The 18,407-nt window shown below is 39.8% G+C and overlaps 1 protein-coding gene across 11 annotated transcripts in view; it reads right to left on the bottom strand.

The window, feature by feature from the left end:
- Positions 1–100: 100 nt before the first annotated feature.
- The window catches only part of TNRC6B (trinucleotide repeat containing adaptor 6B), a 140,269-nt gene continuing 121,962 nt past the window's right edge, over positions 101–18,407 (bottom strand). For all 11 annotated transcript variants that reach the window (XM_050325262.1, XM_050325271.1, XM_050325268.1 and 8 more), the window contains 4 exons: positions 16,680–16,904; positions 16,138–16,208; positions 14,198–14,337; positions 101–13,715 (listed from right to left, as the gene is read on the bottom strand). In XM_050325262.1, coding sequence (XP_050181219.1) covers positions 13,325–13,715; positions 14,198–14,337; positions 16,138–16,208; positions 16,680–16,904 — 827 coding nt within the window. In that variant the 3' untranslated portion in view covers positions 101–13,324. The remainder of the gene's footprint in view (positions 13,716–14,197; positions 14,338–16,137; positions 16,209–16,679; positions 16,905–18,407) is intronic.

Raw genomic sequence — 18,407 nt, forward strand, 5'->3', positions numbered from 1 at the left:
GCCCCCTGGCGCTCGGAGGCCGCCGCGCCCTGAGGGGCCCCGAGATGGCGGCGGCTGAGGGAGACGCGCGGGGTACACAAAACGGGCAGAAAATACGAGCTTTAAATGCTTAGCAGCCAAACACATTTATTAGTCTTTTTTTTTTTTTTTCCAGGAACCCAAAAATAGTTTGTAGTTATAATGTAAGCAACTGAGTTGCACATAATACAATCATATCTTTCAAAAAAAATTAAAAATAAAATAAAAACGAAAAAAGCTGTTTAAAAGCCCAAAAAAAAAAAACCTTCAGAAAACTTATATAAGTATTACACCATCTCTCAGTTTCAATGAAATGACGACGACTTAATTCCTTATTACTCTTAACTTGTCACACTCCAATAAAACATCACCCTTTTTTTTTTTTTTTTTTTTTTTTTTTTCCTAAATCCAGCATGAGAAATACAGTACCTGCTATGGCAAAAATACACAAAAAATGCAACATTTCAGCTTATTTGTACATTAGTAGAGTTTAAACATCTTATTGGTTTTTTTCTTTTTAAGTGAACCAGTGATCTTAAGTACCACTATACTAAAAGTAAAATAAAAATATAGAAAAGGAGGAAAAGGGGGGCAGCCAGCCATACAAGAGCACCTTCTAAAGTGCTGAGTTTCTGTGTCCATGGAAAACCTTTAGAAAGTTTAAATATCTCTTGAGAATATGGGATGGAAATTAAGATGAAACCTGGATATGCAAGACATTGTGTCATCTCCTCTACATTCTCCCCATTTGTCCTGCAATTTTACTGCACACTATAGAAGGAGGGGAGAAACCAGAATTAAGGTGAGATTAGTAAAGAAAGCCATTTCAAGTATAAGGAAAAAAAATAAACACTTACAGGTAACTTGCAAATAGCATCAATATACACACAGCCACTATCTTTATTATTACAATGTCTGCTTCTGGGGGACAGTGTTTCAGGCAAGAGGACTTTAGCTGTACCTTCCTGTTACCTATTTGTGTGCAAAGTAGAAAAGCTGCCTTTTCTAATCCAGCCATATTGGACATCATCGATTTTCTGTTCTGCCACTTCATTCCTCCCAATTAGTAAGGAGAGAAGAAGGTGGCATTATTTTACCAAGAAGACTAGATGAAATGAATCTATTTCTCCATTTTCCTCCAGACACACCCTTCTCCCATTAGTTGTTTGCAATGAAGAGAAACTCTCTAAACTCCTGATGCCCACCAGTAGCCAGTTTCCTGAACAGGTAGAAGGCATTTACCTTTGTAAACATAATCCCTTATGTTTGTGGAACTCAAAGCAGCATCTCTTATCTCCAGCCAAGTGGCGGAGACAAAAATAGATCAGAACGCTCCCCTGTCACTGCTTTTCCTCCTCCCCCTCCCTCCCCCGTCCCCAGAAAGATTAGATTTGGTTACTTTTGTTAGAAGGTGGGGGTTTTTTGGTTCTTTGGGGAAAACACTTAGCATTTCATTTGAAGTAAACATTACAGAATTACCATCAGGGTCATACTGATGTTTGTTCTGCTTTCTAGATGAGAAAAAAAAAAGTACTGTGCATCAGGTTCTGAGTGTTTTAGAGCAGATGTGGCAAAAATCTAAGATACAGATGTGTGTAAATCCCAAAGATGCACATGCATCATTTCAGCTTCTTTCTCTCTAGAATCACTGTTTACACTTCATCTTGATTACTGGCAGAAATGGAGAGGGTGGCACAGGGCAACAACGGAGAGATGTTCCTAAGGCCATGGGGAGCAATGCAGGACAGAGAGGACCAGGGAGTGTCAAACAGAAAGGTTTCAGGTATAGAAACCGTGTTCTTGGTATTTCAAATGCCAAATTCCAAAAGGCATGGGCTCATATGCACATCCCTGAGACGCACATCCAAGAAAGAAGAAGCAGCGACCACATGACTGAGAGGGGAGAAAGTAGCAGAGGTTCCCTGACAGCTGTGGGATTTACCCAATGAAGACCTCTTCCCCCACCACCCTCCCAGAGACATTCTGAGAGAGCTGTAAGGCATATACACAAGCAGCATCTGCTATCATTCCCTCTGTTCCTACGTTTTATTGGCAGGTGATGGCTTCTGTATATTGTGGACAAGAAGATACACTGCATTTGAAGTGTTACTGGTAACACACTGAAATTAACTCAGGGAAGGAAACAGAAAGCTACTCTGCCCTTTATCCCTGGAGCAGCAGCATAAAGGAGCAAGGTTCTTCATCTTACAGTCCCCTCTCTGAAACTACACACCACCACCTCCCCCTTCATGATGGCAGGAAAAGATGTGTCTACTTGAAAGATGACATTACCAAAAATGCTATTCAATGGCAGGGAAGAGTACACAAACTTATTCTGATTTGGTGATCTGGTGAAAGAAGCAGCAAGCTTAAAGTACTTCAATTTTGAAGCTTATAGACGTGTGTGACCTCTAGCAACACTGGCACAACTATATAAAAAAGAGCAGGAGAAGATAACAGGCATAAAGAAGGAGTTTGAGTAACTGAATCTCCATCAACTTCTATAATTTAGGATCTGAGTGTTTGATGGCTTTAATAATTAAAAGAAAAAAGGGTTATCTCCCTCCACATAAGCAAACAATGTGAAAAGAACGAGCGAACTTGCTCTGAAAACCTCATAATACTTCTATTATGCTTTTTTCTTTAAAGCACTTTACAAACATTACTAGTTGATCCTCACAAAACCCCTGTGAGGTAGGTAAGTATTATTAACAACCCCGCTTTACAGATGAAAAAACAAAGGCAAAGTAGTTAAATGATTTGCCCAAGGCAAGGGAAGAGTAATGGCCAATGTTAGAATTCAGGAGTTCCAGGCTTGTGCTCTAAATCACAAGTTCAAACATCTTTTTAGAAAGGAGATAACAGATGGAAATAGAATTCCAACAAGTATAGAAGAAAAGATTAAAAAGGTTACATTAGAAGGGGAAGTGTACCACGAGGTATTTTAGTGAGTGAGTTTAAACTTCAGATTTTTTTTTTTCCTTTTGTAATTTTTTTTAAAGGCAATCTGACAGAGTGGAACCCTGATAAGATCGCATCTGCAAGGCAGGCACAGATGCGAGAGGGATCATCAAGTCTATTACTTATTACAGTACTGTGAATGTCAACAAAAACAAAATTGCTGCATGAAAACACTGAATACAGGCAGGATAATCTGTTTCTGATATTACACCTACGATAATGCCAAGGATAATGCAGGTACCATGGTTCACCATGGACAAAGGAAAAAGTCAAGTCAAAAGGTCCCTATTACAATAACAGAGAGGGCAATGAGATCTATATTTTTCTGAGGAGACTGCTCCTGGAAACTTAGCAAGCTTCAAGGAACATACATAATCCACAATGAGTGCATTTTGGAGATATGAGGAGGTAAATACTTTTTTTATGACCATTATGACATCACCTCTCAGTAAAAATAGGATAACTTCTTCTAAATAGAGAGGACCTGGCCTACGTGTCAATCTACTTTCCTAGAATTTCACACACTGCCAACATTAATGCTAAGTCACTAGCAGTAACACCAGACAACAAAGCACTGATGGCTACTGATGTTGAAAAAATGCAGTCCTCATAGTCGGGCTTTGATCAGCACTTGAAAGTAAGTACCATCTCCAACATCTTGTCCACAGCTGTGCCGTCACTGTACGAGCTGTGCCAGAAACAGCAGCAAAGGAAACTTTAGGGAGAAGGAAGTGTAGATACCAAGGACCAGCTATGTTCCAATTCTCGTGGAAGAGCACAAGGACTGCTGTGATGGAAAACTAGTAGTAAATTGAAAAAAAGACAGTGCCTATGGCACCATGTTTCCTGAGCTTAGCAAGGGCCAGAACACAGGAGGCGGTAGATAGTTCCCCAGGTAGAGCTGGTGTCCCACTCACCCTTTCGGCCCTGGGTTAACACTGCATGGCAAGAATTCACATCCCTGTGCAAGGCTGAGAGCTGATTTTGTTTTGCACTCAACATTAGTTTTTCAAATCTCTGCTCAGTTACCTATTGGCCAATGTCTGACAAAGAGAGGTTCTTATCAATTCCTTCTTATTTCAAAGTCATCACCTCCCCACTTCCCCAAACTATAATGGATAGACCATGGACACAGAAACTCCCGAACAGTTTAGCAAAGTATCTTTGTCCCCTACGCCCCCTTTGCAGAATGCATAGTTTACAATTCACTTACAAAATAAAGAAGCAATGCTGACCACATATGGGACCTTTTTTTTTTTTGAAAAAAGAACAAACAACCTCTTCTTAAGTTCAGTATCAAAATTCACATTTGCATAATAATACATTTCAAGGCCATTAGAGAGGAATGAGAGCGAAGCAAAGAAAACTGCAGAGTCTCTCCTCTCTTTGTCTTCCTGAATAGAGCTGAGGGATCCCACTGGAGTTTTTTTTCAGGGTGGGAATTAGGAAGGGCTACAACAACAGCTCTTGATCTTGTACACCTCGTATTTTTGGGTGGGACGAAGAGGTGAATTATTAGAGAAAAAAACAAATGGAAGGAGACACTGCAGATTCCCATGTTTAGCTACAAACAGCTTTGAAGAAACAAAAAATTACTTCAGATTTTTTTTCCTTTTAAACACTTCTACCTCACCATTTCAAAAAACTCTTTTTTTTTTCTTCTTGTGTAATACCCTGTTCATTTAAATGGCAACGTTAAGTGTGCTGGAAGTTGAAGGGTTGAAAAAAAACCTTTTCCTGTTTTGCTTATCAGGACTCGGGCAGAGAGGGTAAAAGTGTGCCTGCACCCACTATTTAACAGAAGCTACAAAACATCATCTTCTCTACATGTATAAATTTGTCTCAAACATCACTGTGTTTCAATTCTCCAGTGCTTACAAAAAAACAAAGCTACACACACTCACACTCATGCACACAAACATAAAGAGAAGCCACATAATACATATAGAAACTCAACCTGCAACGGCAGACTACCCTAAAACTATCAACAGCTTCTGTGCATCACATGACATCCCTTTGCACCCCCCACCCCAATCTCTACCACATATGAATACGTATTGTGCAGTGTAGAGACCAGCCCAAAGATGATGCTTGTCAAAAGGGACCAGTGGGCTGTAATCTCAATGTCTGACCTCTTGAAAGAATAAATTGACCATTGTCTCCCCTCCAGCCCAAGTGGTCTCCTCAATTAGACAGTCACTATACTCACAAAGGCACATTCATAAATACCACATTTAACTTACTGCTTGTAAAAACATAGGAGGAAAATGTTAAGCGCTTATACCCCGACCCATTCCTACTGACCCAGCAAGAAGTATCACAATAACGTATCACTTGGTGAGACCTTACTCCACCTTTAGAAGGTACATAATAAAGAACTCTTCCAACACCTCTTTTAATTTTATTTTTTTTTTGCATAAATGAATGCTTTTTTGTTTTTGGCTTACATATTTTGGAATACAGCACACTCACTATAAAGCTCTGTTGTAAGGCTACCCCCTAAAGTAAGGCTGTTCTACCTTGGCTTGCATTTTCACTTCATTTTGCTTCTTCTCCACACGTTCCCCAAACAAAACAAAAAAACCCACACAGCGCCTTATACAGAAAGGGTAAGCCATATCCGGCAGGGAGAGGGAGGGGAAAGAAAGCACATAATATCATAACCATGTCACTAAAATAGCTATTCTAACAAGCTGTGCAACCTGCTCAACAGCAAATGATGAAAAAAATGTTCACTTCTGGTTGGTTGTGTTTCATCTGAAACAGGAGGAGCTTCCATTTTCTCTCTATTTAAAAAACCCCAAAACTTAAAAAACCCAAGTAAGTTAGTTCTGTGAATGTAAAACCACACACCAATACCCAAGAAGAGGCATTTCTTGCCAAGCAGTGCCTCCTTGTATTGCGCGTTCATGCAAAATTCTCCAGTCTCTTCCCCTCCATCCACCACAGTCAAGAATGTCTGCTGCAAAAATACTTAAATACTTAACGCTGGCTGGCACAATGCATTCTTCCCTTTTTTTTTTTTCTTTTTCTTTTTCCCTGGAGTGCTCTGTATTAATTTACAGAAAGGCTGTCAGAGTCAAGTCAAAAAACTCCCTTTCTTGCTACAAAGTTAACAGGAACCCTAACACTGCTGAATGTCACCAGTCCCAACTGTCACACATACAGGGCAAAAATGGCTCTTTCGTAGAGGGCACTTGATTTGCTAGAAGCTTGCTTATATAGCACAGGACTCTGGGAGACTTCTAGAGAAAACCTTTCCTGCATAGATTGATGAAAAGCAACACGCAAGCAAACCGTGGATGCAAACGGATGTTGTCTGCTGCGTGCCACAGATGAAACGGCATCTATTGTGGCCTGATAAGTTTTAAAAACAGGCTCCAAACCACCAGGAGCTGTGATGCTTTCTGTAGCACAAATGAAACCTTAAATCACTTTTCATATAAGGATTAGAAGCTATATTTACTACATCACAAAGTTTAAAGTTACTAACGTCACAGAATAGAGAGCTATATTTTAAACAGGACCCTGACTCAGTTTTAACAGCAATGTAGACAGACTCTTGAAGCAGGTAAAGCTCTGCTTCGTGAGTCATCACAAAGTGGACCTGCTTCCTATTATCTACTACTGCAGGGGAACTTTGGTAGAATTCAGCAACACTGGTATTTACAGTGATGGGACACTTAGGCAAAATGTTGTGAAGGACATGAACTAGCAAGGCTGCTAAAAGTCTCCAGTTCAGCTCCTGTTGTATAGTCCAATCAACAGCTCAGCTACAGCATAATTGTTGCTTTGTGGTTTAAGTTTGGATGTGAATTCAGGACAACAGAGAAAATCAGTTCTGTGTACACTGGGAAACTTCACATACTTCTTCCCATTACTGTTAACGTCCTTCTGCCACAGGTGGAAGCCTAGTACTGGAGGTGAAGGGAAAGAAAGAGTGTGGGTTTTAGATATCTGTCTTTTCATCACAGTGGGAATGATTGATATGATCTAACAGTGTCAGTTCCTACAACTGCAAAATAGCGGCAAATGAACTACAGAACTGAAATGATATTTTGTGCAAAATCAATTTAGACAAACCAACAGATTCTCTGTATGTTGCTTCACATTCAGGACCAAAGTTGCACTTCAACAGCATTTGTTTGTTGTTGTTTTTGTTTTTTTTTTAAGAATTAATTTTAACATAGTTTTCTTGGTATTACTTTCCTGCCCACAAAGCATGCATGCATATTTACAATTAAGAAAGCTGCTTCTGTTAAGGGAACCTTACATCTTTAGAAAGAAAAAGTTACGTTTCACTCAGTCAGGACTCGTACCCTGAGATGCTAACCATCCTCCACAAAAACTACATTTCAATCCACTGGAGAAACCTGGCTACTAAAGTCACGTGATTTACTGACAATGTGATATATGCAACACAGATGTTTGCTGCATCGGAAATACAAAAGGTCCTCATCTGCTACCTTGGCCCTGATCCAGCTAAGGTTTATTTATACAAAGAGCCCTTAGTCGAGTAGTAATGCATTTAAGGTCAGTAGGACTAATTCATGCAAAGATCACTCCTGATTTCCTGGACCAGACCTGGCCAAATTTGGGTGCCTCAGATACACAAACAGTGCTCCTCTTAAAGTCAACAGGAAAACAACGTGTGCAAACAGAATCAGAAACCTAAGAGTTAAACATCATAAAGAATGAATCAAAAATACAACCAAACCAAGAAAAAACCTCTGTGGTACTATTTGGATACACGTTTAGACAAAATGCAATCTGTGGCAACATTTTTAGGAGAAAAAATAGGGCAAATGTTTTAAGGAATAAATGCTTAGAAATTTCATTATTAAAAAAAAGTCAACTTAATATAAATGTTTAATTGTTATTTAATCTTTAAGGTGGTTATACCACCCAATTCGTTGAAAATATCTTGTTTATATTGTAGAGGTAAAAACACAGTTGGCTTAACATTTTTGTTCATTACACAAGCCACTTAATGTGAAGCACAATAAAAAAGACCTCTAAGAAAAACCTGACACCCTGTGATTATAAAAAAACCAAACCAACAAAACCCCCACTCTCACGACTGCTGGGCAAGTGTCCAGGCAGAAACATAAAAACACTGTGAAAAGATGGCAATTCTTCCAAAGCCCCTTGCTAGACTTAGTTGTCACTGCTAAAATTAAATCCTCAAATGGAGCAAAAAATTATCAAACATTTAAAAACTCTCAGTTTGATAGACACTGAAGAGTAGGGTAAGCAAAGTGGCTGGATTTGTATCTGGATGGAAATACCCATAGTCTATTCCAACCTGTCCTCTCGCCAGCCTCTTTTCCCTACCTTCCCAATACATTTAAAAAAGACACTGCCACTGATTCCTTCCCTGGAGCAGTTTTGTAAAAACCCAAAAGTACACTAACATCAATTCCTGCTGACTTTTTGCTGTTATGAGCTCAAATGGTAGCAGAATTTTTATAACATTAAGCAATGGTTGTCCCCAGTAGATGAGTCTGGTTAGCAGAATGCTCAGAGTGCAGTTGTAGTAGCACGGTTAGGAGTGCCATGACTAAGCCATACATATCTGTCAACTGTAGCTGAAAACCAGCAAGATTAACGTTACTTTAACAATTTAGGGAAACTGTCACTGAGGAGACAGTCACTAGCGCTTACAGGACTGTACATTTAGGAAAGGAGGAGCAGACTGTTGTACTACAATAGATTTGGACCCAGGAGACTGCTGAAACTCCAGACTGTCAACCCTTCAGCGCTCAGTCACAACCCACTTCCAAGTGAATGTCAAGTCTGTTGACTTTTTTTTATTAAATGCTATGGTTTCTTCTCTTTCAGGACACTGCTGATTCGATAAAACACAGCTTCTGGCAAAGCACTCAAATTCTCTCCATAAAACAAACTAAAAAATAAAATCCCAAAGCTCCTAAGTAAACCCTCCTTCTACTGGCCCATTTTAAAGCACATTATTATTACTACTGATGCATTATTTTCAATAGACTAACATGCACACGCAGCACAACATGAAAACACTGGGCAACTGCTATGAAAAAGACAGAATTTGGCATCTGATTTCTTTACTAATAAAATCTCAATTACTATTAAGTAACTCATTGCACAACATGCTTATGCAGCATGCTCTTCTTCCTTAAGAAGGGGTACATCTATTTCCATGAAGTGGCTATACTGCCTCACTTTGCCTCGTCTTCCCTCCCTTCCCCCACTGTAGGGCATGTGGGTGCATGTAAAAAGGCACTAGCGCGGTTTTTGTGGTTTGAGCCTGGCCGTTTCAGGCGCAGTAAGCCCCTGACCCTTAGAGCTGGGAGACAGAAGTTGGCCATCCCAACGCTGAACTCTGAAGTTCAAGAGTGTAAGCCCTCACAGCCAGCAGCAACAGGGTGAACAGAGGAGTTTAACAGATATTTCCCTCATATAAAATAAAACAAAGACTGGGAGGAGGGGTGAGTGAAGAAAAGCGAGCAGCAGGTCTCCAAGTGTGGAATAAAACTGACCAAATAGCTGAAAACAGCAAAGTTAATTTCCAATGTACATTTTAATGGAGTTTTTCATATTCTTTTTTTTTTCTGTACTGAAAAAGGCAGGATAATAAACCTACTTCATTACTGAGTATTCTGTCAGCACTGGTTTTCTTTAGCACTACTTAGAAGTGGTTCGAAGAAGCACCATCATGTATTTCCTGCTGGTCCTCCTAACTGAGGACTCTTTCAGTTAAACTATACTGCATTTTAATAAGGTTTATAGATTCACTTTGCTTTTAAAAAAGGTGCTTGAAGAGTATTTCATTTAGTTTCAATCAAGAGGGAACAATAGATTTCCATTCACACACTTCTCCATGCAACTGCACACATGTCTGCATGAGTAATAAAGCACTATAAATGATAACCCTTCTTCTCCCACAACTTGTTTAAGATTGCAATGAATTCCTGTTGCTGATATTGAGAAGTTTTCTTAATGTACTTTAATTTAGAAAGTCTAAAATTCTTGATCCCTCGCTTGACAGTAACATTTGGAGATTTTTCTTTTCTTTTTTTTTCTTTTTATTTTTTTTTTTAGCATTTTTCTTTTAAAGTAAAAACTTTCAAACATTTTGAAGATTCAGGAACTTGTAAAAGTTTATCAACAAGAAACAGCCATCTATCTAGGATAAGGTTAAATAAACCATCTTCAAAAAACTGGCTTCCTACCCTAGAATTCCTGAGAATGCTTGCAAATTTAAAGCAGGAAAATAAAATGTTAAAATAAAAACAAAAACACTGTTAAATGCTCCCAGAGTTAGTCTTCATCTAAAATATATATATGCACTTTTTGGTCTTTTTTTTTTTTTTTTTGTATGTTTTAATTTTTTTCCCTTTAAGCTTACAATGGAAGAACAATTTAGCTTTTCTTTTTAAATATTTCAAATCCCTCATTACGTCTTGTAAACAAGAGGGGCTCTAGCACCCGGCTTTCACCGTAGTATCGCAATGAACTCAACTAGCCCAAAGTGCAGGAAAAGGGACCTTAGGGCAGGTTGGGAGAGAGAAGTGAGGGTGAAACACAGCAATGAACCAGCATGTATAGCAAAATCATGTGACAGAACAGATACTGGCTTGCTCAGGCCAAAGGTGCTTCACTAGGAAGTACTGCTGGCACAGGACTTTTAAGAACCTGCTCTGCGTGTCCGAGAGCGGCTGGTCTTCGAGCAGAGACTAGAAACAAAGCTTTATGGATGTCTGCACGCAAGGGCCACTAGCTAGATAGCAGGAGTTGAAAGAGAGCACTTTGTTTCTTTGTGCATGGTGGGAGAGATGAAGGAGGAGATGTGATAGGAAAGTATATTCCAAAGGGGCCAGAGTATGCTGCACACTCCAGTTTACTACACAAATACAAACCTACTCGTACTTTTTTACCATGTAACACTTTGCATACAAATCTACAGGCATGTGTATATGCAGCATTTCCCTCAGTCAGTCTTCCTTGTGACATTGGGTTTACATAGAAAGGGCGAATTAAAACAGCCACGTAATTCCCTAGCCCTTCCCTCCCCCCACCCAGCACACAGGCGCGCGCACACACACACACACACATCCCCACCCCATTGCTTGCATCTGCTTTGCCTTCTCCCCACCAAACCCACATGTAGAGTTAAATGTTTCAGACACGGTTGGATCCTTCAATGAAAATGCTTAAGAAACAGACTCCCCTATCCTCCCTGCTCCACCAGGTAATAAAGCCCGAGCACTGCTACCTCTGAGAGCTGGAATGGACAGGTATATGCTGGTACAGAATGTCGGCACTTTGTTAGACAGTATAACGGCCAGACAATGCCACATGGAAGTCCTAGCACTTATGGAAAAAGTACCGGCATCTCTCTTCCCTCTTCTCCTGGCCCCACTCCCATAAAAGACTTCCTGCTTCATGTCAAGGGATGTGCCTTCAAGTCTGCTACAACTCTTTTCACAACAACAGGTCTTAAAAAGTTTTGTTCCCAGCGCACACACGCACACACACACTGGCTATCACTGTGGATTATAGGTCACCCCTATCCTGCCCAGAGTACTACTTACACTGATGCTAAAAAACCCCAAACCTTTCCTTAAATACAGAAATTAAAAAGCAACAGTACAGAAAAAGTAAAAACAAAAAAAACAAAAAGGTGCAATACTTTTTAAAAAAAAAAAGTCTTTGCTAGTTATATACCTCCCTAAGCGAAACCACATACACAGGAAAAAACACAACACAGAGAAACAAAAGGAAACCTTTGAAGTACACACTGGTTTAAGAACATTCGTAAGTAAACGTTTCTGTCAGTGATGGTCTGGCGCTGTAATGACACCGAGGCCTGGCACAGGTAACGCTCACCATGAAGGACGCAGGAAGGAGTCGGCTGCATGTGCTTTCAGGAGATGAGGCAGGCCGGCCAGCAGTCTGCTGACACGATTTAGTTTTCTGTCAGTTTTAATACAAGCAGTAAATCAATTAAAAGGTTAATTTGGTTGGGCTGGACTTTCAAGCTTTTGATGGATTCCTCTAGAATGAATATGGGTGCTTATTCAGGTTTGGGGGAGAAAAGAAACACTCGTTTTTAAAGGTACTGAAGCTTGCAACAGACTGAGTAAGAACATTTGTCTTAGCTGCACAAAAAACGGCAATGTCTTCTTTCCTCCTCTTTTCCCCTTGTTGGAAGAAATAAATGGCTTGCATTATATAACAAACATTCTAGGGTTCATTCAGTACAAAAACCCCACATGCAGACATAAATAAAGACACTGCTACTCATAAGACAACATTGTCTCTCCCCTCTCACCAAATCCTTTGGATATGGCAGTGTTCTGCTCTACCACAGGGTTAGAACAAGGGCTAGGAAGCAACTATCCACTCTGTATGATCTGCAGACTTGAGATAGCACCCTGCTAAAATGAATTTAGAAAAACCTACTGACAAATTTTAATCCAGCCCAACTGGATTCTGCTTCAGCCACAGGGACTCCACCATGCCTGTCTTGTTTTCAGAATCAAGACATGCAGATGGCCAGCCAGCCCGTAGACCATCAGCAATGCAGCGATTCAAGATTATATATAGAGAGAGAAAAAAATGCACACACACAAACATGTGCACACGCACTCACACAGAAACAAGCACACGTGGGCAGTTACATGTGCCAGAACACACTGGTACGTATCAACCAGCCAATCACAAAGTGTTGGTTTTTCTGTTTTGTTTGTTTGTTTTTTCTTTTTTTTCCTCTTTTTTTTTTTTTTTGGTGGGTTTTTTAAAATTTTTAAATTTTTTTAGGTTTTTTTTTAGTTTTTTTTGTTTTTAAAGTGAGGCTCCGTCAAGTCTTTCCCTCCCCCCCCATTTCTCTTTTGAACCCCTCCCCTTCCCCAACCCAACATGGTAGACCTAAGGACGGAAACACACCCAGTGCAAACAAAGTTAAAAAGCTATTTTTTCAGTATATATGTTTCTTAGCAACAACTTCCGTATAACATGAAAAAGTGAAAAACTAGAAACTAATTTTTTTAATTTTTTCTGTTTAAATTTAAATGGTATGTGTACTTGCTTCACATTGTCTTTCTACGTTGGCGTTCACGATTCAAGTATTTCAAGAGTGATATGTTCTCTTTTTTGGATTCATATTCCAAACGAAAAAACTGAAGTTATATAAGGGAGGCAACTATGTGCTCAGACAGTCTGTCAATGACCCACCTTTTTTTCTTTCTCCATTTTCTTTTTTCCTTTTATAAATGTATTTATTGCAAGTTGAAAAAAACGAAAAGGTCAAGTTAGTGCTGCTGCTGTTCCAAAAAAGGTCACGAGGTCAGAGTTGAAAGTTCTAAGTTCAGATTGAATCCGACCCTCCTCCCAGAAGGTCTCCAGGTAGTAAGGGAGCAGGGCTGCCCATTCTGTGTGGATCCTCTACGCTTGGGACCCCCCACAAGCTTGAAGAATAGTTTGGGGGCCCCCACAGTGAAGCGCCAGTGAGATCACCCCCACTGCTGCCGCCGCCGCCACCACTGCTCCACTGCCCAAGCCCTGTTGACCCACCAAAGAGATTCAAAGCAGGTCCAACTGGATCTGTCTGGTTCTGTCCTGTCTCCAGGGATTGCCAGCCTGCTGCAGGTGCGCTCGGAGTTGCTGCAGGTGTAGGGGGCTGAGCTTGTGCCAGAAAGCGACTAACCTCTTCATCGGTGGCAAACTCAGCCAGGATGGTAGTGTTTCCCAACACACACCTAGCAAGACAAGATATATGCAAGTAAAAAAATTAGAACCAGAAGCTAAGGGTAAGGGATTCAGAAGCACACGAACAGTACTATTAGGTGCCCAAAACAAAGGAAATTATCAGCTACATTGCTATAATGGAATGAACATGGAAAACTTCAGCTGTTCTTGACAGTGACACTGACTCTAAACACAAGAACTCCCCATTTTACAAGGGGAAAAAAACCCGACTCCCCAGCCCAACACTCAGTTATGCCTGCAACAAATTCTTTCTAAATTTCAACTAAGGTTAACACCAGGAACAATGTAAATGCCCATACAGTGCAGGCAAAATGGTTAACACATACATGTCAACTTTCAAACAGAACAGAGGAAGAACAGGTTTTAAGTGCAGGATATTAGTACAGTTCAAAAGTTTTCACTGAGCTTAGGGGCTTAAACCACACCTCCCTTACTACCCACCCTAAGATTTTTGTCCCAAATCCTTGCTTACATGTGCAGTGCAGTCTGGGCCTTGGCCGCCTCCTGTTTGGTGTTATATCGGATGAGGGCGGTGCCCTGGGTCAGGTTCAGATGGAATGTCAGCAGTGGGCCATGCTGCATGCAGATCGTCCTCAAGGTTGACCCATCAATCTGAAGAAGAACAGCCAAAATAAAACAGATATTTGAAACTCTTTCTCCAAACGTACTTCAATCCTAGTCCCAGTAATTAAAAGATATTCTGCTCTCAGAAAGGAAAACAGACAAAAGCGGTGGGAAGTAAGCAAAGGTGATGGAAGTTTATTTTCAAACAGGAACTGGTATGCCTTAACTTCTCATGATTAGATGGAGTTTGTTTTAGGGAATAATCTGACTTACTCCCATTCACTTGTAACTTGAGTCCAGTGTTACCCTCTCATTGAGTTTCTTACACAGTCGCTATCCTTACGTTGACAACTTTTCCGGTAATTATACACAACTTGTACTTCTCACCACCTTCAGCCATCAGAATTTTACCAAAGGAACCAGAGTGTCTTAGTCTCCAGGCCTCTGATTTCAGAAGAATTTAGATAAACAAGTATTTGAAAGGTTTTTGAAAAACTGGAAATATCTCTACCATGAATTTTTTTTAAATTTATGATAGTGCTTCTTTGTCTTTGCAGGTTATGAAACAGTAAGTGATAGAAACAGTAATAATCCTGCCAAACCCACGAATGTTCATTCCTCCTGAACTAATGTTTTCAGAGCAGTTGTTGCCTACATTCCTTCTGCAGCAGCGACTTGTTACTTTCCTCCAGTAACAGCTGCTCTCCCAGGTGTTCTGTACAGACAGATTCCATTCCTGGTATGCCACAGTAATATGCACACAGGAATGGGATCTGTATATGCAAATACTTAAGGAAGTGCTAATTTTTTTCTTCTCTTTTCCCCCCCTATTATATAATACAACTTCAAATGAGGGAAAAGGAAGTTGTGTGTGGGTACAAATATGGTCAAAGTTAAAATAGAGAACCTTGAAATGACAATACAGTTCCTTCCAAACCTAACCATTCCACGAGTCAATGAATCCACCTTAACCTTACACTTCCTCCTCTCTAGTTGACCTACAATGAATAAAGAATCTGTTATGAAAGAGACAATTATAATCTGCTTCTGTCTCTTTCCTACTAATTTAAATGCCTCCAAAACATATTCTTCATCCATTAAATAATTCCTAAAGCAGTATTAAACTATCTTGCACAAGCCAGACTTAGAACTGTGCCTCCTGTTTCCTTCACATAAAGGAAAACAGTCTTTTCTATGAAAGGAACACAGTTCACCATTTTGGGTGATCTGAAGGAGATTTTAGTCTTTCAATCACATTATTGTTTTCTTAAGACTGTAGAAGCACAATAAATTATCCTGCTGAACAGAGGACTCTTTCTAGACCTTGGGGTTCTCCTGATAATCATATAGGCTTTTCCCAGCCCTTGAATTGGGAATGCTGAAACCAGGATCTCCACAGAATTCATTCTGAATGGAAGCAACTCTGAGAATACTTGCAGAAATAACCTAACTAGACTGGTTTTGGCAGGAGTGTTGGAAAAATTCTGTGGTTTCACTATGGAAACACTAAAGTGAAAACTGGCAGTTACACCAACTTTCGTACTGACAACATCCCAAAGAACAGCTATAAACCATTCCACATTACAGTCACGCAACTTACGCTCACTTTAAGAAAAAAAACTTTCTGTTCCAATAATTTTTTGTGACTCTTAAGTAAAGAAACGTTTTAACAGTCACGTAGCAAAACCCGAACGTCCTAAAGTTAGATGAAGGGATTACAATAGTAAAAACACGTTACATATCCTGGCAAATCTGATTTTGCCAGATTTTATTCAAAGAGAAAACACTAAAAAATGCACAAATCCTTGGTAAAGCAAACAGGTTTCCAGAAACAACCACAGAAAATACCTGTGGAGTGAGATTGTGAAGAACCAGCCAGTAGCTAGGACGAACTGAGCCACCATCACTCCAAGTAGATGCTGCAAATTATAAGACAGAGCAATCAAGACAGATTTGATACAAAGAAAAACCATCTTTCTTTACAGTTAGGTCTTTCAGTCTCATAAAAATTCAGCATTATCAGCCCTGTTAACACATGAAAGCCCAATCTTCAGTCCTGAAAACAAAACTACACCGTTCCTCACATCTGACATCGATTCATTTTGCTAGAGTTACTTTGAGGAGCTTCCCATCCACAGCAAATATCCAGTCTTGAAAGACCCCATGTATTCTCTCCTAGCAGCTCTCAGCTCTCTTCACTCACTCCCTGCAGCAGGACCTGAGATTCTACCTCCCACCCATCCCAGTTACTGAGAGTAATTTTCATTTCAAGAAGGAACTTTCTTCCTTTTATCAGACAACTGCAACTTTCTTTCCTCCAAATCATTAGTGCTGTGAAACATACACTCCTCAGGTCTGATTAATGGTGCTGATCAATTGATTCTTCTCACCAGAGCCAAGCCTTGAGTCCTGTGCCCCCCAGCCCCTGACCGATCGGGGTGCTGTGCTGTTCCATGGAGATGATGGTTTGGGGTTGGTCAGGCCAGGAGGTGGGCGGGGCAGCCCTGTAGTGTTCCTTGAGGAAATATGGTTTTTCCACATCTTGTTGGAGAGATGAGTGGGATTGTGTCCTATGGGATCTGGGGACCATGTTGATTTGTAATCACTGAATTTTGCTAGAAGATTAAAGAAATTGTATGTATTAGAGAAACTTCTGAGATTAAATAACTGTCCTATCACAGTAAACCTTTTGACCACATCTGTATTGGAGACAAGCATGAAGCACAGAACCATACAGCAAGTAATTTACCATACCGAAAAACCACATGCTACAAGTAAGTCAATCTTTGATTATTTTATATAACCTGGCAAAAAGAAATTAATATACCTAGATACATATGATAATGCAGAAGACTGCAGTATGTTCCATCACTAATAAGATGAACAGCAACCTTTATATCCACACAACATTTCACCTGAGAACCTGAGAATTTCTTACAAAATTGGGCAATACTGACCTTTAATGAAACTGAACCCTCTTCAGGTACAAATCCTACAGAGAACTAAAATGAATATTTACCATTCTTGGCCTGCTAAGACCTGGTGGAGGTGTCATTTTGTCCTAAAGATCAAAGCTTTCTTGTGAATCACAGATCTCACACAATGTTGACAGTAGTTACAACAGTAACACATAAAGGTGGCCATTTAGCTGCGTGACAGCTGGACTAGCCCATTTCTTTTACTAGAAACATTACTAGAGGACTGTTAGAAGACCAATAGTGGATATCCCTACCAGATTTCAAGAACACTTTATACAGGAGTTCAATAAAGGAGAAAAAATTAAAAGACTCTCCAAAATGTCACTATTCACCATGAATATTTGGGAGCTCTTCCTAAACCAGTTTTCTTTAGGAAGGCAGACTGCAAATTCTTCCACACCTTCTGACACCAAGTGACATTTGAAAAGCCAAAATGCCTTGAGTAATTTTTTTTTAACTTGTTCTGCAATGGGAACCAGCAAACACAAACACAGCAATTTGGAGGAAAAAGTTGTGTCAGGAATGATCTTGATCATGAATTATCTTAATCATAACATGTGATCATGTGTGTGAACATATGCATTTAACTTTATTCACTAATAAAAGGTGATAAATTACTTATTTGAAATAAAGTGTAAAAATTCAGATTTACAGTGTGCCAGAGCATCACAAAAGAATATATTTGGAAATCAAGACTGTAAAGCTTTCAGAAATAGAAGTGTGTTTCAATTTACAGCTGAATCACTATATTTCCATGACATAGTAACAGTCAGTAGCAAGCAGGTTTCGAGCACTAACCCATGACAGTACATGGAAGTGCTTAAAAACCTGCTTTCACTAGGCTTTGTTTTAGAGATAGGTGAATTCTAAATCCTCGGTTCAGATGACCTGCTTTCTGACTGTGCGTAGTTTAACAGGACGGAACAGAAGATGGTATGTGGTAGTGGTCCAGTTTTCTCAATTCAGTTTTTACTTCAGTAATTTTTTTATCTCTTGGGTCTTTCTTACGTGCTAGACAAAATTTTAAGCAAAGGCAAGAAGCTGACACATGCCACTCCTTTGCCCAGGTTATGAAAGAGAAATCTTTTATGCCACTGGAATGCTGCATACACAAACAGTGCTTCACACCAAAGTCAGCAC

This window comes from Myiozetetes cayanensis, unplaced genomic scaffold (assembly GCF_022539395.1).
Source record: "Myiozetetes cayanensis isolate MyiCay16 unplaced genomic scaffold, myiCay2020 scf3, whole genome shotgun sequence".
Lineage (NCBI taxonomy): Eukaryota > Metazoa > Chordata > Aves > Passeriformes > Tyrannidae > Myiozetetes > Myiozetetes cayanensis.